This window comes from Sciurus vulgaris, assembly GCF_902686455.1.
Source record: "Sciurus vulgaris genome assembly, chromosome: 5".
Taxonomy (NCBI): Eukaryota; Metazoa; Chordata; class Mammalia; order Rodentia; family Sciuridae; genus Sciurus; species Sciurus vulgaris.
In genome coordinates this window covers 77,852,309-77,873,463 of record NC_136465.1, presented here as the reverse complement: position 1 = coordinate 77,873,463, position 21,155 = coordinate 77,852,309, and the positions used below count along the sequence as shown (strand labels likewise).

Genomic DNA, 21,155 nt, shown 5'->3' with positions numbered 1-21,155 from the left:
CTACTAAAACATATTATATTAATATAAATATACCTGAAATTCATACTCACAAATTTTAATTGTTGTTTCACTTCAAATATCCAAATCCATTTTTATAAATCTATTTGATTCTTGGCATTCAAGATATATATAAATATTCTACCATACTTGAAAGTTCCTGGGGTTGGGAATGTAACTCAAGGTTAGAGTGCATGCCTAGCATTCACAAGGCTTTGGATTCAATCCCAGCACCACAAAATAAGTTTCCAAATCACTTAGTAAATAAAATTTCTAATATGTAATACTTTAAAGTATGAATGAAAAGCTTTAATTAAATTTTAAGATATTCTGTGAATATTGTAATTGTATAAATTCAAATTAGTGTCATTTAAAATGACTGCTTTTCAAGACTAGAGTCGTCAATCCTAGTTAGTTATCTTTCAGTTTCGCAATATTTGCATTATGTTATCAGACTTAATCAAATATGTAGTGTAATTCATACACAAGAACTTCACAGCAAACAAAGTACAAATTAAATGCATACAGATCTTCATGGAGGGGCCTTCAGGATGAGTAAACAGGCTGAACTATCAGTGTTCTAGCTGTGAATGCCAAGGATCTATTGCCTAGTGATAATATGAATGGTATAAACTGGTGTGAGAAGATAGGGGATTGTTTGGAACTTTGCTGCTCAAACTTCTCCTATTTGAGAGACCCTCTTCAGAGGATATTATCTTCATGTTTATTCAAGGTGAACAGTATTTTTAATTTTAAAGTTGTGAAGTCTAAAGAATACATCCTATGGATGCTGAATGTGTACTCACTAATTGTAATCAAAGTAGTGGTAATAGGAGAATACACATTGGAGAATGGGCGTAGTAAGAATTCAGGGAAATAACAGCAATGTCTCATCCTAGTATTTTCTATTGTAGACCATACCAAATTTCCCATCTTTTCATTCCATTTTTCCTTTCCCTCACCCTCATTTTCATTTTTCTTTTCTTCCTTCCTCCCAACTCCCTTCTTTAAAAACATTCTTTTTAATCATTTTTAATTTTAATATGAATGTAGGAAATTACTAACCACAGTTTATAGGTGACTAGGCAGTAAGACATTAAAACAGGAGTGTCCTTTCTAATTAAAACTGGCCATTGCATGGGTTGTAAAACTCAAGAATTTGTTCTTAAGGTGTTTACTTAATTGTCTCATATTGTATTATTACTCGATTTTATTGTACACACTCCCCTGTAGAAAGTTTAAATACAACATTGCTTTTTGAAAACTGGAATATAAAGAGTAGTGACAAGTATCTTAGCACTGCATTTACAATTAGAAAAGCAAAAGGATTAGATAGATGAACCTTCAGCATTTAATTACCAAATATTGCAAATAGCACAAAATTAAATGCATGTGACACACAAAGGGGTTCAGAGTTAGCATGAAGAAGAAATGAGATATCCGTTGAAATGATCACAGGGAAAATATTTTTAAGTTCATAAATAAAGAAAATAAGGGTTTTCCACAATAAAAATTCTCAGGAAGAATTTTGCCAGCAGAGTGAAATCAATGTGTGAGGTATCTCACAATTGAGAAATTATGGTAATCAGGAAAAATTGCAGATTGGAAAGAATAAGAGTTGAATGTAAAAGGAGTCAAGAAAAGACTGGCAGGCCAGTGCCAGAATTAAAGGAAACTGCACACCATGCTAAGTTTAGACTTGGTGCTCCATGGCACTAAATATTTAAGCATAAAATAGCAATATCTACACATATTATTTAGAATAAAAACTCTAGGGGTTTATGAAAAAATTGACCTAAGGAATCATTTAGAATACTGTTAAATTGTCCAGAAGAAAGGATAAGATCAGTGCCAGAAACAATGACAGTGAGACTGAGGTAATGGATGGGGTCAGAGACTCTCAAAGATGAACCCAGAAAATATAGGATGAGAAGACGAGAGGAAAAATAGATATTAAGAATAAATTCCACGCTTCTCAGTGGTGGTAGTGCTTGATATTTCAGACAAACTGAATTATAAGAAACTATGGGAAATTTAGGTGAAAATGTTTAGCCAGAAGGAGGAGATACCATCTGGAAATTCAGGGCTGGATATATGAAACAGATGTAAATCAAGTAGCAACAAGAATCTAATGTGTAAGCATACATGATGAAAGGAAAGAAACATCTGGTAGCAAAGAACAATTATTGACTCAATGAAAAAAACTCTTTCCTCTTTCTTCCATAGTTATTTCTTGATTTCTCTTTTTCTTTCTTCTTTCTGCCTTTGCTTTTTAGATAAGGTCGATTTCTTTAGGTTTGCACATTTTTGAGCGCTGAACTTATGCCTATAAGAGCATTAGTATGACAATATGCCTTTAGAGAGAAAAGTCTGTATTTGAAGAAGTATTAAATAGTAGCAATGCATATTTTTTTCAAGAGATAAATGCTACACTAGTCTGAAATACTGGCTTCACAATATTTCTAATGCTGAGTAGTCTCTAAAATAAAGTAGGAAAGTATGTGAATGTTTCTGTGCTTTTTCAAGTTATAGTTTGCAAATTATATGGTCATTGTATTACCCCTTCGTAATAATAGAACAATAATGTCAAGAATCCCTTTGTGTAACTCCTGGCTTTCATGGAACATAATGCTGTTTAACACTTGATGTTACAGTTATTTAAATGTTTGACTCAAGTTCACTAACCAATGCTAAAATAAAATTATTTTTAAAAACAAATTGAGACTGCTGATTTTTTTTGAATAAAATCACAAATATCCCCATATCTCTTTTGGAAAACAATAATGGAAAATTACACATGAAAATGCATATCTCTAAAATTCTAGAAAGATAGCATCTAAGACCTATAACATTTTTATGTTTGATAGGCTTCTAATTATATTACTAGATAGCATAGTCATATGTAATATATACTTAAATATAAGTTAATAAATATATAATACTATTAAGTATAAAAATAACATGTTAGATTTTATAATGATTACAGGGAAACCCCAGGTGTTCAAAACAATCTAACTGTGTCTTTTGATGAGAAATAGTGTACATAGAGGGATAATATTTCAGGAATACAATCTCACTGTGTATAGATTGAATATAAGACATTTCATTTGACTTGAAATATACTTACTTGGAAATGATAACAATAACTCAATTTTGTATATAGTCTCCAAGGGTATTTGCTCCCAGAATAGTATTTAAATACTTATGAACAATTTAAAATTGATAGTTTATCAATTGATTATTTTGAAGTTCTGATTTTGGTTTGGATTAAAACAATATACCATGTACATCTTACACTGCCTTCCAGTTGCTAAGGTGTCCAATGTGCATTTTATCTAGTAAAATATTTTAAAAATATTAATGGCAAACCTTCAACTAGTTGAAGAAAAAGAAAGAGAGAGGACTGAAATAAATTAGTTTTTCCAATTTGTTGCCATAAAAATAGACACAAAAAACAATGGAACAGAACGGAGAGCCCAGAAGTCCAGAGGTAAGTCCATGCATTCTGAAAAACTGATTTTGGATCAAGGTGTCATGAAAACAATGTAGGGAAAGGACACTATCTTCAATAAAATGATTATGGGAAAACTGGATGTACACATTCAGAAGGATGAAATTAGACTCTTCTGTCACAAGATATAAATATCAACTCAAAATAGATTAAATATCTAATGCATTAAAACTTGAACTATTAGCTACTGGAAGAAAAGGTGGAGGAAAATCTTAATAATATTGATCTGGGCATTGATTATTTTTAGATATGATACCAAGAAGGACAGGCAGCAAAAGTAAAAATAGACAAGTTGGATTACATTAAGTTAAAGAGATTCTGTAAAGAAAAGAAATAAGGAGAAACAGCCGATTGAATGAGTGAAAGTATTTCCAACTATATATCTGCTAAGGTATTCATATCCAAAATATATAAATAACTCAAAAAATTTAATAGCAAAAGCCAGTGTGATTTTAAAATGAGCAAATGATCTGAATAGATATTTCTCCAAAAAAAGACATACGATTGGCTGACAGGTATATAAAATTTGCTCAGCATCAATGATTATCGAGAAAAGACAAATTAGTATATGAGCTAGTGGAGCTGGACCTCTCTTACCCACTCCTGGTGCGCTGTCAGTTTAGACCTGCGCATCATGGACAGAAGCTGACAATGACTGCTAGGTATTCCATTGGCCACCAGAGCACCATTTCCTGCAGCCCTCAGGGAAGACAGAATAATTGGTTGGCAGCAAGAGAAATTCAGAGGAGCATAAGGATTCCTCAGGAAGGACTCCCAGCACCAGCTCTTCATTGTCTGCTCCACTGGGAAGTAATCAGCTCCCAGGAAGTTTGAGAGATTGCTTTTCAGCAAGAGGGCCTCACATCAATTTAGAGGGATGGTCTGTGGCAAGCCAAACAGAAACCTAGAGAAGAAGTGGTGATGGTCCTAGTCCAAAGGAGGAGCTGTAACCTGTGCTGTAGCAGCAAGAGTAAATGTTATCCTTTCCCTTGCTGGAGTGAACATCAGCCCTGCCTTCAAATGTTTTCTCAGTCACCTCCTAGGTACAGGCTTGTTCTCCTAGACCACTACAGTGTGGTCCTCCCAACTCTAAGCCCCCAAACCCTCAGTGATTACCTCCACTACCTCCTACCTCCATGGCAGGTCCCTACAGAAGCAAAACATAGTCACCTTAGACTCTGGCATACTGAGACTAGGCCCTGATTCTATCAGCCTCACCTGCCCACCAGTGTACTATTTAATACAAAATATTGTTAAAGAAAGGACAAATTAAAACCATAATGAGATAACACCTCACAACTGTAAGAATAGTTGTAACCAAAGAGACGAGAGATAAAAAGTGCCCATGAGAATGTGAAAAGGGAACACTCACAAGTTGTTGGTGAGAATATAAATTATTATGACCATTATGGAAAACAGTAGGAAGTTTCCTCAGAAAACTGAAAGATAGAACTACCATATGATTCAGTAATCCCAGCACTGGGCATTTATCCAAATGAAATGAAATTAGTATATCAAGAAATACATGTATGCTTGTGCTCACTGAAGCTTTACTCACAGTAGCCAAGATTTAGAATCAACCTAAATGTCTATCAATGGACAAATGGTGTGATAGTTAATATTGGATTTTACCTGGATTGAAAGATACTTAGAAAATTGGTGAACTACATTTCTGGGTGTGTCTGTTAGGAATTTTCCAGGGACAATTGGTCTGAGTTAGAAAGTTCTGTCCTGAATGTCAATGGAACCATTCAATAGACTGGGGGCAAAGATGAGATAAAAAATGGAAGAAAGGGAAAGCTCCTCTATATTGAGTTTTGATTCTTCTTCAGCAGGTTTGTTTTTTTTTTTTTTTTTTTTTTTTTTTTTTTTTGCTAAAATTACCTGAGGACATAAGACTCCAGATTCTTTAGCCATTGAATATGGACTTGTACTAAGGACTTTCTAGGGGGCTTCAAGACCTTCAGCCCTGGACCAGAGCTACATCATTAGTCATTATTGTTCTGAGTTTCCGATATGCTCGGACCGATCAGTTACTGGTTTCTTTGACTGTCTGTCCTGGACATAGCCATCGTGGGACTTCAGCCTTTTACCATGTAAGCCAACATAATAAATAATTTCCTCTTATAATTATATATACATTCTACTTTTTCTGTTACTCTGGAGAACCTTGACTAATACAGATTTTGGTACCAGGAGTGTGGCTAGAGAAATACTTGTAAGAACAACTTTTCTTGACTGGTTTTGTTTTGGAATTGGTTTTCTAATTTAACTAAATATAAAATATCTAAGGAGTCTCCTTCTGGTGATAGTATAAAGAGTGCTGAAAGTCCATTGTGTGAATTTTTGAAAGAGACATGCAAATTAAATGCATTTGATGCTCCTAATTCACTACTAAGATGAAAGGAATTTAGCGACTCTATGTGTGATGACTTTTGAACACTTTTGCTTCTAGCATTGCTGGACAAAGTAATAAAGGAAAAGAACAAGCTAAGATATTCAAATTCCCAGCTCCAGATGTGCATAATAACCTCAAATCTTCTAAGTGGAACCTGAGAGAGAATCTTATTTCCTATTGCCATAGTGCTGAAGTTCCTTAAATTAATCAGTTACATGCCTTCACCATGTGATTGGCTAAATTACAAAGCAAGTTTAACTCCCAACCTTGCAACACAGTTAAAATGAAGTCAATAACTGGAACGGAATGTGATCTTGTGACTTGGGGTGGAGATGTGTGGGAAGACTTTTATGAGGTAGGGGACACTGAACTCCTAAATTTCAGTAAGTTTATTTTGCCAGAAGAAGTGGCTTCAGCACCCTCTATGTCAGCAGCAGCCCCTCCTCCACTCCCTGTCCTCTCCTCCTCTTCCTGAAGGAGCTATCTCCAAATTGCCTTCGGAAACAGTAATGACTTGACTCATTAAAGGGATCATCAAATCCCTTAATCTTCCATGATTTTTCTCCCCTTTCTTCAACTGTAACTTTTTTTTTTTTTTTTTTTTTGATACTGGGGATTGAACCTAACAGTGCTTTATCACTGAGCCACATCCCTAGTCCTTTTCATTGAGACAGGATCTCACTAAGTTGCTTAGGGCCATGATAAATTGCCGAGGCTGACCTTGAACTTATGATTCTCCTGTCTCGGCTTCCCAAGCCACTGAAATTACAGGCATATACCCTGGCGCGAGGCTATCACTTCTCTTTTATAATTTTTCCCACATCTTTCCAGTGCTCAATCTGATAAAATAGAATATATTTTTTACACTCATTAAATTAAATAAGCATGGGTTCATGCAAGTTTCTGTGTTTAATTTCTTTTTTTTTTTTTTCCTTTTGGTAATGCTAGGAATCAGACTCAGGGCCTCCTACTTGCGAGGCAAGCACTCTTTCACTAAGTCAAATCCCCAGCCCCAGCTCTTTTAAAATAAATTAGAGGTTTTATAAAAATAAACTATAATTACTTCTGTGTACACACATGAATTTTAAATGAATGTGGTTTGTTTTAAATTAATGTGTGACCTTTCAATGTCTGACCTTTTATTCTTAGTAGATCTAAGGCCTTCCAATTAGATTTTGATTGGTGAACACATATTTAAAAACATGAATGTGTTACATCTCTCTGTTTCAAGTTTTAATATAGATTCTACATTAAAAACAAAAGCAAATACACAAATAACCTAGAAATTTTCATTTTATTAGTCCATTTAAACTAAGCATTGACCTTTAAAAAAATTTCCCTACATTACCCTACATGTATGATTATATGAATGGTATGAATCTACATTGCGTACAACCATAGAAATGAAATGATGTACCCATTTGTGTACAATGAATCAAAATGTGATTTGTAAAAAATTAAAAGCTAAATAAAAAAAAAAATTCCCTATACGCAAGCGGACAATCTCCAAATATGTGTATACCCAGTAAAAGTTGTGCTGGGGCGAGTCTTAGAACATATTAAATACATGCTGGACATCACAAGTATTTATTCAAGTATTATATACATCAGGTTCATTGCTCCACACAATGATGAGGATTACTGAGTCTACAAAGCTTATGACACATTAAAAAATACAAAACCCAAAATGATTAGGGTGCTGTTAGAATTAGGTATTAACAGGGAGCTGTGAAAATGTATATGAAATCTATGCAATTCACTCTGAAGTGGAAACTGTTCAAGGAAGTGTTTTCCTCCAAAGGACACTTAACTGGTGACCTGAAAAATAAGGAAGAGTTTGTTAGGGTCCCATTCTGACTAATCCCCCGGAGAGTCAAAGTGAACACACAGTAATGCAAATCACACAACGAGGTTTTATTAAAGCAAGCTCGAGCCTGGACCGCAACCAGCCCCTCAGACCCATACAATGGCTGGGGGGAGGGAGCGGCCCCGGGTGGCGAGAAAGCGCTCTATTTAAGAGCTTTTTCCAGCATTCATACACAAGAACCTGTACATTATTGGTTAAATTCACACAGCTAAATACTTGTCCTTTTTTGGTTTGGTCCCTCCACTTTATTTGAATCTTATTGGGTCCCGCCAAAACTGAACGGTCCTGGAGGGAGCAGGGAGGAGGGAAGGAGTGAATTATGAGGGAGAGGGGTCAGGGTTAGGTTCCCCTGTCCTTGATAGATGGGGTCTCTGGGCATCTGCACATTCCTCAGGTAGATATCTCTGAACAGCCTTGATAAGCCCGGGGCCCAGCGCATCCCATTCGACCCTTTATTGGCCCTCGAAGGTGCCGCTGTGGCTGCCGGCATCCTCAGTGCTTGCACGCCCTTTTCCTGAGGGTCCGGTTCACAAAATAGCTTGTTTATACAAGAGGGCTGCACCCCGTTCTCAACAAGTTAAATAGATGAGTAGGGAAAGGAAGAATGCTTGCTAAGCTGAGGCAGACAAATGTGATCAGATTGAAACTGACAGAGAACATGAAACTTTTGAGTAACTCAGTAAAGTTGAGTGTGGCTCCATCACAAAGCAAGCTCAGAAGTGGGGGAGGAATGAAGAGAAGCCAAGACATGAAGGGGCTGGGAAGGGTAAAGGCCTTATACAGTGGAACCCCACTTGGAAGGAAGCAGTAATGCCGTCTGATTTGAGGTCTGCAGAGAAACAACATTGAGAATGGATTTGGTGGGCAAAACTGGAAGCAGTTGCAGTCATCCAGGATGATAGGTTGAGTATGAACATCATGTGGACAAATTCCAGAAATAATTAGGTGTTAAGACTGACAAGACTTAAATGTTTGAATGTTGAGAATGAAAAGGACACAGTCATTCTTTTGTCGTTTTGTTGGTGTTGTTGTTAGTTATTCATGACAGTGGAGTATATTTTGACATAATCATACAAACATGGAGTACATCTTATTCTAATTAGGATCCCAGTGTTGTGGTTGTGCATGATGTGGAATTCACTGTGGTGTATTTATATATGTACATAGGAAAGCTGTCAGATTCACACAGTCATTCTTGATTCCAATTACTTCAACTTAAACTAGTATAAGCAAGTTTCTGCAATTCACTAAATTAATAATTTTAATTTTTAATATGGGAGTATTGAGAGGCCTTGAGAGGTCAAATAGAGAGGTTTGATAGGCAATCAGATACATTAAAGGTCAATCCTTGTAAATATAGAGTTGGGAGCTATCAAGTTAATGGCAACTGATGTTATGGAGTGGATGTAGTCAGCATGTGTATGACAGAGGACTCAGGCAGAATGCTGAGGAGCACCAGTATGTAAGAGGACAGAAGAGGAAGCAGATGCTACAGTAAAGACTGAAGAGGGGCAGCTGAGGAAAAAGTTAAAAAAGCACTAGAGAGCACTGTGCCATAGATGCTAAGGTTAGAGAATATTTGAAGAAGAAAGGATAAATTCATAATGATCAACATTGCTGAGAGTTAGTGAAATTTAGAAAGTTCTCATTGTATTTAGACAAAGGAAAGTCTATGGTGACATGGTAAGAATATTTTAGTGAAACAGTAGTAAAAGCAGAAGAAAAATTTGAAAGGAAGTGGAGTGGGAGTAAAAAAGTGGAAAAAGCAAGTATAATCAACTTTCAGGAAGTTTGTCTTAAAAATGTGGGAGAAATTGGGCAGAAACTGGAAGCCACATGTGGTTAAGGGGAAATTTTCTATCACTCTGGCATGTTTGGCTGCTGAGGAGAAAGAGGAAGATTAGTGAGGAGATAACCAAAGAAGGGTTCTCCTTGTAAAACTTTAGGAGGTCTGCAACTCCACCATAGACTAAAAGATTTGATTTTGATAGAAATATGGTGCTAGGAGAAATGGAAATCCATATGTAACAAAATAAAATTAAACTCCTATCTCTCATCTTGCATGAAACTCAACTCAAAGTGGATCAAAGACTTAGGCACTAGAACAGAGACCCTGTGCCTAAGAGAAGAAAAAGTAGGCTCAAATCTCCACCATGTCAGCTCAGGAACTGACTTCTTTAACAAGGCCCCTAAAGTGCAAGAAGTAAATCGAGAATCAACAAATGGGATGGATCCAAACTAAAAAACTTCTTCACAGCAAAGGAAACAATAATGTAAAGCGAGAGTCTACAGAATGGGTAAAAAATCTTTACCACACACACCTCAGATAGAGCACTAATCTCCATAATATATAAAGAACTCAAAATACTCAACACCAAACAAACCAAATAACCCAATCAATAACTGGGCAAAGGAACTGAACAGACACTTCACAGAAGAAGAAATGCAATCAATTAACAAATGTATGAAAAAATGTTTAACATCTCTAGCAATTAGAGAAATTAAAATCAAAACTCCACTGATAATTCATCTCACTTCAGTCAGAATGGCAATCATAAAGAATACAAACAACAATAAATATTGGAAAGGATGTGGGGAAAAAGGTACTCTCATTCATTGCCAGTGGAACCGCAAATTGGTGCAACCACTATGGAAAGTAGTATGGAGATTACTAGGAAAACTTGGAATGGAAACACCATTTGATCTAGTCATCCCACTCCTCGGTTTATTCCCAATTTAAAATCAACATACTACAGAGATGCAGCCACATCAATGTTTATAGCAGTTCAATTTGAAATAGCTAAACTATGAAACCAACCTAGTTGCCCTCCAACAGATGAGTGAACACAGAAACTGTGGTATATACACCATGGAATATTACTCAGCCTTAAAGAAGAATGAAATTATGGCATTTGCCAGTAAATGGATGGAACTGGAAAATATCATGTCAAGCAAAATAAGCCAATCCCAAAGAACTAGAGGTCAAATATTTTCTCTGATATGTGGTTGCTAATTCACAATAAGTGGGGGTGGTGGAGAACAAAAGTATTTTAGACCAGACAGAGGGGAGTGAAGGGAGAGAGGGGGCATGAGGGTAGGAATGATAGTAGAATGAATCAGACATTATTACCCTATGATTACATGATCTGTGTAATTCTACATCATGTACCAGACAAATAAGAAGTCATACTCCATTTATGTATGATGTGTCAAAATGCATTCTATTGTCATGTATAACTACTTAGAACAAATAAAAAGTATATTTAAAAAAACAAAGTCCTCTGCAAGAGGCAAAGGGAGTGAAGTTTTAAGAAGTCAGTGAATGTTTTCTGTCTGAAATAACCATTATTAAGAGTGAAAGATGAGTGTGAAATTCAATGTTAGTGTCAAGGTTGAGCTAAGGACAGCTGAAGGTGGGTGCTTGGATTTATAGTAACACCTTTTTTATCTACACCATTATTTTCATCACCATGATATTTGTTAACAAAATTTCTATAAAATACCTAAGTACAAAAGTTATGAAGTTTCTTTTTTAATGAAAATAATACCTATGATCAATTCAGAGATTGTTTTCTATGGATGAAGAAATCACTTCTTGACAAATCCAGAAACTTTCCATCAGACAACTTTCAGAAAAAATGCCGTTATTTGTTATCAGAGCACAGACATTCTCTTTAATCTGGCCTGTGACTTGAAATCTGTAGAGGAAAAAGCAACGTGTTAGTGATTCCCAGACACCTGCTCTTAGTTACTACTAAAAGCATGACTATATGTATTTTGTATGCTTTTTCTTTCCCTTTCAAGCTAGAAATGTCAGGTCCTGCAATATCCACTCAAGAAATGTGCATTAAAAAACATTTCTTCTTTAAAGAAGGAATTGTTTCAAATGATTTCTTAATCAAAAATGGTCACTCATACTGGTAAATGATCAATGGAAACAAGCAGGCGAATAAAAAAATATTGCTTTCCCAATTTCATGAAGTCATATGGAAAATAAAGATCTCAGAGGACAATCTGACCATTTTAAGATAAATATTTATTTTCTTACTCCAAAATTCCTGTTTAATCTTTCTAGTATCTGCAATAATTAAATAATATCATCTTTCATAACAAACTGTCATATTCATCATTTTAACTTTGGAAATACAGACATTCAAAATATACAGTTTTAAAAAATATTAAGCCAACGTTCTGTATTACACTATTAATTTTTCATCTTCATTCTCTTTTATTTGATAAACCTCCTTGATTCTCCTTGATTCCTTGATATATCTAGGCTTCACATGCTAAAGGTGGCAACATTACCCAAGACAGGACTGGGGGAAGAAGTGAGAATTAAAATGAAGAGTAGGGTGGAAAAATTCCTCCTCCCTTTTAAATTTTTTGAACTCACATTGACAAGAGAATTTCTGTGTATGCATGTGTATATGGGTATATCCAAATTTCTTTACCCTTATCACAAAAGATGGAAATTTCTCTTTTATTCCATTTTCCATGATGTTCCAAACAAATTTTTCTTAGGCAAATAAGCTATAAGGCAATTTCAAAATCTTTTAAAAAATCAGTAAATACCCAATTTTAACAATCAGATTAGTAAATTAATTACTCCAAGCAAGTTTGAGTGTGAGTTGACAGAGGTTGCTTAAAAAATGTGGTAGATTTCTGTTAGAAATCATCAAAGCTAAAAAAAAGTTTTCTTAATTTAATGTGTCTGATATATGGAGGTGATGGCATAGATAAGCAATTTATAACATAGAGTATAAATTCTAACGAGAGATATAGATCATCTTGAGTGAGAATCTTCATTTGTATGGTGGCTTTCTGTTCCAGAGCATGTTTCACTACCGTTCAGCCCACTTACTAACTCTTGCATTATTAAATTATATGGAATTTTCAATATAAGAATAAATCAGGAGTCTATTACTCTAAGACAGATTTTCTATTCTTCACACATTAACAAAGTCTTCCATCTGTAGTAACCAACTGGCCATTGAGATTCCAGGGAGCCACTATTAGGGGTGGACTGCAGAGCTGTTGTATTTCCCCAATGATATTTGAATGACAAACACTTACAACTGTAGATTTAATGGTGTGCCATCCAGCCAGGTCCATGCCTTCTGTGGGTGTGTAATGTTTAACCCAATCCAAAAGTGGTTTCCAACTTGTATATTACTTTGTATGAATTCCTGTGAAAGGATCCAGTGAAAATGAACTGAATTAAGCCTATCAGTATATCCTCTTCTCATTTTTTCCCCTGACTTATAATGGCCTTAATGTTTATCTTGCTATTCAGGAAAATTATAAGAGGTGTTCCATAGTTTTAGGGAAGAAACTCAATATAGGACGGTTTTCAAACTGCATGATCTTGTCAGGTGAGGGCATGTGCTGCTTCATGGAGGTCATGACCACGTGAGCAGCTGATGAGAGGTGTAAGGGTATGTGAAGTCCCAACAAAGAATTAATAAACCTTCCTGATGAAGGCAACTGTTCACTAGTTGTTTTTAACAGAGCAGTCTCAAACAAATCTGGTCCCTATGCTGAAACTATACACTAGCCAAACTAAAAAGCCCCATATCACCTTTCCCAGGTACTAACCAATATCCCCAGAAATTGATAATGCTTTGATGAGTATCTCTGATCTTTCCTATCTTTCCTTCCAAGAACTAACCTGGAAGGATAATATTGATAGTTAATGGGCCTTGGTTTAAAACCTAGCTTTGCCATTTACTTGGAGGAGCAAATTGTCTAGTTGCACACCTGGCAAAGTTCTTATATGGAGACAGGGAAAATTCTACCTATCTCACAAGTTTATCTTGAGCACTAAGTTATACAAAAGTTGTAAAATGCATAGTGCAATGCCTAGCACATAGTAGGAATTCAACAAATGGAAATAATTAATACTTGTATAATTCCTTTGTCATAAAATGTACCTACTTTTCCCAGTCTTGAAAGGGTTAATTTTTAAAGACAGATTATTTCTTACCAGCTCTGCCTTGTCTTCTATCACCAAGAGATGTGACTTTTTCAGTGAACATAACTTTTGGCTATCAATCCATGATTTAAAATTCATGAAAAATTTATAGCATTTCCCTTTTTTGTGCAACCAATCATTAGGGCATAAGTTTTCTGAAATAGGAAGACAGGATGAAATAGAAATGAGAAAGAAGTTTCAATATCAAAAACAATTTTTGCATTAATTTTTTAAAAACTTCTCCATTAAATGTAAGAATTTTGCCCCATTTTTAAGAAATGAACTCCCTTTCCAGTGAAGAATATCTTTAGAAGAGACAAATGCTAGACATATTCATATTTATTATTTAAGTAACTACCTCACATGAAATAATTTTGTGAATTCACACATGAATATATGAAATTTTTGCCTAACAAGAAACTTATGAGAGGCATAAAGTTATTAACTTTAAACTTCTCTTTGTGGGTATAAGGATATTGAAGGTTAGCTAAAGTATAAAGAGGGAAAGTGAAGCAGAGATTCAGTAACTGACTCAAAAAGTCAAAGAGATAATAAGTGCAAGGGCAGAGGGAAACTTAAAGTAATGGTCATATTAATACAAGCAACAACAGGTGTTGGCGAGGATGTGGGGAGAAAGGTACACTCATACATTGCTGGTGGGGCTGCAAATTAGTGCAGCCACTCTGGAAAGCAGTGTGGAGATTCCTTAGAAAACTCGGAATGGACCCTGCATTTGACCCAGCTATCCCACTCCTTGGCCTACTCCCAAAGGACTTAAAATCAGCATTCTACAGAGATACAGCCACATCAATGTTCATAGCTGCTCAATTCACAATAGCCAGACTGTGGAACCAACCTAGATGCCCTTCAATTGATGAGTGGATAAAGAAACTGTGGTATATATATACAATGGAATATTACTCAGCCATAAAGAATGATAAAATTATGGCATTTGCAGGCAAATGGATGAAATTGGAGAATATCATGCTAAGTGAGATAAGTCAATCTCAAAAAGCCAAAGGACGAATGATATCGCTAATAAGTGGAGGATGACACATAATGGGGGGGAGGGAAGGGTTAGTGTTAGGGTTAGAGTTAGGGATAGGGAGGGGGGCAAGTATGGAGGAAGGAAGCACTGTATAGAGGGTAAAGAGGGGTGGGAGGGGTGGGGGAAGGGAAAAAATAACAATGAATCAAACAACATTACTCTATGTAAATTTATGATTACACAAATGGTATGCCTTTACGCCATGTACAAACAGAGAAACAACATGTATCCCGTTTGTTTACAATAAAAAAAAATACATTGAGACAAACTACAAAAGAGATAAAAGGTGCTATACTCTTAAGGAGCTAAAAGGGCAAATTTTCATCAGTCTGATCTCTGACTCTGTTCCTGTCGTGACTGTAAGAAACTGTCTTTCAGGATGTAGATCAACCCAAGGTTTGAACCACGAAACCAACTTCTTGGGAAACCGTGACCAGAGGGTGAAATATTTTTTTCCTTTTTTTTAATAATTTTAGTAATCAAGATCTGTTGAGTCCACCTGAACAGAAGGGTGATTTTAAAAATAGAGAATAAATAAAAATATTTTATTTTTTATAGCAGTTAACCACCTTTAAAATTCTAACTAGAATCTTCAAGGAGATTTCTGAGTAATTAAAAATCAAAGAATGTGAAGGTTACCTTTGAAATCAGAGATCCTAAAGGTATCAGGGGAAAAAATCTGCTGAGGGAAAAAAATTCCTTTAAAAGTTTCTTTTTGATGCAGAAAAATATATTTTGTACATACATTATCAGAAATTTGTAAAATAAATTATGTGCCATGACCTATATGTATCTATATTCTATATGTCTCAATGACCACCAAATGTATCTCTATAAAATGGAAAAAGTTGAAATGGATACTATTTCATGATTACATTCAGAAAGTGTACATATAGGTTTCAATTGATGCAATGTGTTTTATATCTTGTCATATAAATATTGATTATATTTTATTTAAATTTTAATTACTCCACTATTAAATGTGATATATTTTTAAATACCCATGAATTTGTGCATAAACTTATCCAATGTATCAAATGAGATAAATATAAAAATAGAAATGTAAAATACTCTATACAAAAGTTTTTGAGTGCTGCAGTGCTGGACCTCAGTGGAGTAAGGGCCTCCAATGACCTAGAGAGGTCTATGGGAGCACGTGTTTGTGACTTGGCTTCCTATCTTCAAGAGGTTTCTAGAAGTTCAATCTGAGTTCCTTATTTCAGCAAAGCAACCTTTAAAAGGCTTGTTCAGTACTCTCCTTGTTTCACTTATGCAAATAGTCAGGCCAAGTTAAATGATACTTATTTTTGCAAACAAAATAATTTGACTTTGATTATCTTTGATAGAAATAGAATGATTGTAGAGAAAAATGTTTCAACTGAGTATTGGTACCACTAAAACTTGACTGCCTAGATACTTACCTAGACTATCTGTAGAAGACCCACAAGCTAAAGTTGGTTGCTTCCCTCCTCTACTCAGAAGAATAACTATGACTGTGACATTAATGTATATGTCACTTAAGATATTCAAACTGCAAAAAAGGAGATCTACTGAATTGCCGCCATAGTGCTCATGCCACCATCTAAAGACACGTTGAGCCCAACATATAGTAAATTCCTAGATTGACTGTTCTCTAGACTCAGAAACTCATTTTGCGGACTTCTCGATTACAATGCACCTTATAACCCTAATCCTTCTCCTCAGTTACCAGTTTAACTTCCTGGAAAGTTTCAGATGGGAGAAATAAAAAGGATGGAAATAATGCCATCTCAAATATTCTAGTTTTGCATAAAAATTATTTCAATATGAAGACATTGAAATTGAACAGACAGAAAGAATCCTGGAGGCTCCCCTTCTCTGACCAAAGGCAGGAACTTTTAAGAAATGAGGGGGCATGCTTTCCTTTTCATGGGTGGGGAATGGCTGGGGTGGTGTGAGGGGGTCACTCACAGGAAAAAGACTGGGAATAAATCTACCAATTACCCTCATACTCTTTTTGAGGAGTTGTTGGTCCTAAAGAAGATAAGACCACTTGCATAGGGATATTATAAACTTTCTTATCCCTAATTTGTTCTCCTGAAAAACCTGTATGTTTTTCCTAAAGAAATTTACTTTTAGTCTCAAAGAGGCCATTCTTTGAGGTCTTTCTTCCTCACAGTCTTTCCCCAGAAAGCTAGGCTAACAGGTTAGTGATTTAGCTACTTCTCTCCTTAGCTCCTACATGCATTGTAATAAAACTTTGTCTTTTGTTAATCTGGCTTTTAGCAGTTTGACTTATTTAGTTGATGCCCACCCCCAGTGAGGATGGAGGAAAAGATTTTCCTTCTCAACACTACAATGAAATAAAATTACATACCTGCAGAGTTTGCATTATCCTGCTGTTTTCTGGGAGAAATATTCATACAATTGCAATATTTGGTTCCATTCTCATTATTAAATATCTCCTCACTGTGGTTATCATTTAAGGAATGCATGCTTTGATGACTTACTAATAAATAAAGACATTAATAGCAATTATATTTCTATAAATGTGTGTGCTTTTTAATTATTTATTTCAATGAAACTGCAAGTGAATCCACAAATTGCTTGTCAAGAAGATATCTATTCATTTACATCTGACAAAAAAATTAATTTAGATATTTGGGGAATTTCTTCCTATAAAAACTTAAGTAGAAACAAAAATAGCATTATCTAAATAAAACTAAAGTAAATTTAAGTCTTCATCTCTTTAGTCTGATAGGTGATCCTGAAATTCTGCATATGATCTTTCCTATAAAAAGAGGAAATGCTTAGCAAACTTACATATTCTTTTAAGTATCAGAAATGGTGTATGTAAAATGTTTACATCACTCCTAACATGTAGTAGATAGCAACAAATAAAAACAATATTGAATATAATTGTACATTTTTTATTTATATTTTGTCGGCAAAGATCTTAAATTTAATTAGGACTTAAATTTTAAAGTAGCTGATAATTTTTGTTCAAAACTTCAAAGCACCAGGTCAACTTGTAAAGTCCAAATTTTTACTGAAAAGGCCAAATCAACTTCCACAAAAGTTAAAATCAATCACCAAACTAATTAACTTCAGTTCATAGAATAGTGATAGTCACTAAATATTTACCAAGCAGGTAAAGTTATGAACAAAATAGTTTTTCATAAAGTAACACATTTGTTGCTTCCTCTATACAAGTGAAAACTAGTTCTAATGGAATCATCAATGGTATCACTTAATGTCATCATAGTTAAAATAATGAAAAAAAAAAAGAGTATGAGGACTTCATAAAAAATGTAGGAAGTTAGAGAATGTAGACTTTAAAAGATAAACACTTAAGGAAATGTTTTTATATCTCTAGCTAACATGTAACTTTTGATTTACTCACCCCAAATGATCAGTACTATCACTGTGGCCACCAATATAACAAGTACAATGCCCATCAGTTTCAGAGCAGTCTGATGCCACTTTGGACACTCTGGGTAATCTGTAATGAAAATTTTTTCTTCTAAAACTTTTAGACATTAAATGAACTTAAAAATGTGTCATATAAATGGAAAATTCTGAGGGTATACATTGTCTTACCATGGTAGAAAGGAATATACAAAGTCTGTTAAATTTCCCGAGATGAATTTATACCTAATTATCTTTTTAAAGAATTGGATTTATTGATTATAAAAAGTCAAAACACTCCATTTAATACTTATTAAATATTCTTCTTATATTACCACTTTTGTTCCAGAACCATAATTTATATAGAGAATGGGTGAATATTAGTTGATGGAATTATTCCAACTAAAATTTATCACTTATGTTCATTTACATATTGACTGAATTACTTGGATGATATTCAAGTACTATCAAAATAACTGAAAGAAAGTTAAAATGATTGTCTAAAGGAGATACATAAGCAAAACTGAGTGTTTTAGCCCTTTTCTCAAATCTTATTTAAATTAGAACATATTTATATTAACTCATGAAATAAAACTTACATGCTCATCTTTATAATTATATGCTTTGCTTTAACAAGCAAGCATTATAACAATTTCATAATCTTCAATCCAGGGCAAAGTTGTACTCATTATATTCATTTTAACAATATTTTTAAGCATTATTATTTCCAGGAACTGGGCTGGGTGTGCAGAGATAGATAACACAGTCTATCAGGAAGACAGTTATGCAATATATTATTTCAAATTAAGGTAGCAACTTTTCTTAACACTAGGCTCTAGTTCAAGTTTTTGAATATTCTTATTGATGACAGAATTTAAATTCTCCCCAAGAATTATAGATACATAATTGGAAGTACAAGGGGAGTTATAAATTCCTACCTCTGTATGTCCATTTGTGTTGGCAATGATAGGAAGGTTTTCTTGGCTTCTTATTACTGATCTTTCTGTGTTTTGTCCAACCACCCTGTAAATAGAAAAATCCATTTTTGAATGAGGTGGAAGTAGAGACATTATTTGACAAAAACAATCAGAGCCTACACAATGTGGTCTTGAAACAAAGCCCACAGCTCCAAAACCACATAGGATATGGTTTAAAAGGGGAAGGGAACTTTAAGTATTTTACATGAAATGTAAATGTACAGGAAGTTCTCATATGCCAAACAAACTGTTTCCCCTATTATTGCTATCTTAGGTTAGTATGGTACATATACCAAATTATTGAATCAATATTGATACATTACTATTAACTAGAGTCTATATTGAAATAGCCTCAGTTTTCACCTAATATAATTTTTCTTATCTGAGGATCCCTTTCAGAATACCACAATATATTTGGTTCTCATATTCATATGCTTAGTTGTAATAGTTTCTTACTCTTTATTTTTGGTGACTTTGAAATTTTGAAAAATAATGATCAAATAGTTTGTAAAATATTCCCAAATTGGGATAGTCCACTATACTTTTCATGATTATACATGGGTTACAGGTTTTTGGAAGAAGATTGATGAGATAAATTGTCAATTTCATCACATCTTATTGAGGGTATATATGGATTCTCACTGTCAATGTTAATCACCTGGCTGAGATAGGGTTTAAAGATTTATTTAGTGTAAAGTTATTCTTTTCCTCACCGCTTTCAATACTGTACTCTTTGGAAGTCAATATGTGCATCTCAAGGAAGGATTGGGGATTGTATAAACACTGTGAAAACATTATTCAGAATTCTCCTCCTGGGAATATTTACTTTTCTATTTACTTACTCATTTATTTTGGCATATGTTTATTTGTATTTATTTTATGTTTCCAGTTATAATCAGTACTACTTTTTTGTTGCCCACATTTTTCTAGCTTTGGCCATTGGGAGCTCTATCAGTTGACTTTATGAGTTCACTTCATGCAATTATCTCCAATTCCAATGCACATGAATACTTCTAGCCTCCTCTCTTACAATTCTATAACCTCCCACTCCAACAATGAGAAATCAACATGGCTATTACCATCACCATTAATTTACTTAATTGTTTAATTTCAACATGCATATTTAATGGCTTTGGAATTGTTTCTCCAAACCTCAAAAGAAACTATCTTATCAACTAGATCATAATTCTTATTATGCATAGTTTCTTTTTTCCTACAGGTTCTGCTCATTCTAGTTACTTAGATCAGCCTTCAGTGAGGATATTTCACATATTTGTAATAAAGTTATATTCTTTTGGTGCTTTCAGAATATCATCCTAGAATTCTCAACCCCCCAAGTTGATGTTTAAATTTGCATGCATTAAGGTTCACTCTTTCTGTCATAAACTCACAGATTTGTGTCATAAATCACCAATTACATCATCATACATGCTCTACAAACTTGCAAATGCTTCATCTTTCAACCCTATACTTCTCCTAAATCCTGGTAACTCCTGATATATTTGCCATCTCAACTACAATAGGGCCTATCCAGATATTGCATGGACTCACACATTATATAGCCTTTTCAGACTGGTTTCTCTCAATGTGCAATACACATTTAAAATTTATCCATATGTTTTTATAGTTTGATAGCTCTTGTTTTTTTTTGGATGGACTTACTATAGGAACATAAATAGCTTGCTTATCATTCACTTATTAAGGAATATCTTAGTTATTTTTAGTTTTGGGCAATTATAAGTAAATTATACTTATAATTATATAATTATAATTATGAGTACAAATACCCATGTGTAGGCTTTTGTATGGATTTAAATTCTCAAGCCAGTTGGGTAAATACCTAGAAAATTGGCTGCATAGTCATATGATGGACTCATTTCAGCTCTGTAAGAAACTGCAGAGTTGTTTTACAAAGTAGCAGTATCATTTGTCTTCCCAATGACAATGCATGAGGCTTTGTCACTACCCCTGCTCATCAGCAATTGGTATTGACAGCATT

At 34.5% G+C, this 21,155-nt stretch overlaps 1 protein-coding gene across 1 annotated transcript; it reads right to left on the bottom strand.

Annotated features, from left to right (window-relative positions):
• Positions 1-7,477: 7,477 nt before the first annotated feature.
• LOC306661313 (killer cell lectin-like receptor subfamily F member 1) lies at positions 7,478-19,252 on the bottom strand. The gene is made up of 6 exons (XM_079140192.1): positions 19,118-19,252; positions 18,175-18,273; positions 13,757-13,899; positions 12,847-12,959; positions 11,322-11,471; positions 7,478-7,724 (listed from the first exon to the last, which is right to left on the bottom strand). The coding sequence occupies exons 2-5, from the start codon at positions 18,227-18,229 to the stop codon at positions 11,333-11,335; spliced, it is 450 nt and encodes a 149-aa protein (XP_078996318.1). The 5' UTR covers positions 18,230-18,273; positions 19,118-19,252; the 3' UTR covers positions 7,478-7,724; positions 11,322-11,332.
• Between the last annotated feature and the right edge of the window lie 1,903 nt (positions 19,253-21,155).

What these genes read in the sequence shown, in the direction of transcription:
- LOC306661313 (XM_079140192.1), bottom strand. Translation starts at nt 18,229, where the DNA reads ATGGGCATTGTACTTGTTATATTGGTGGCCACAGTGATAGTACTGATC. An exon ending in TAGAAGACAAGGCAGAGCTG is followed by an intron (nt 12,960 to 13,756) that starts GTAAGAAATAAT and finishes ATCCTTTCACAG; the next exon opens with GAATTCATACAAAGTAATAT. An exon ending in ACACCATTAAATCTACAGTT is followed by an intron (nt 11,472 to 12,846) that starts GTAAGTGTTTGT and finishes TTTCCTCTACAG; the next exon opens with ATTTCAAGTCACAGGCCAGA.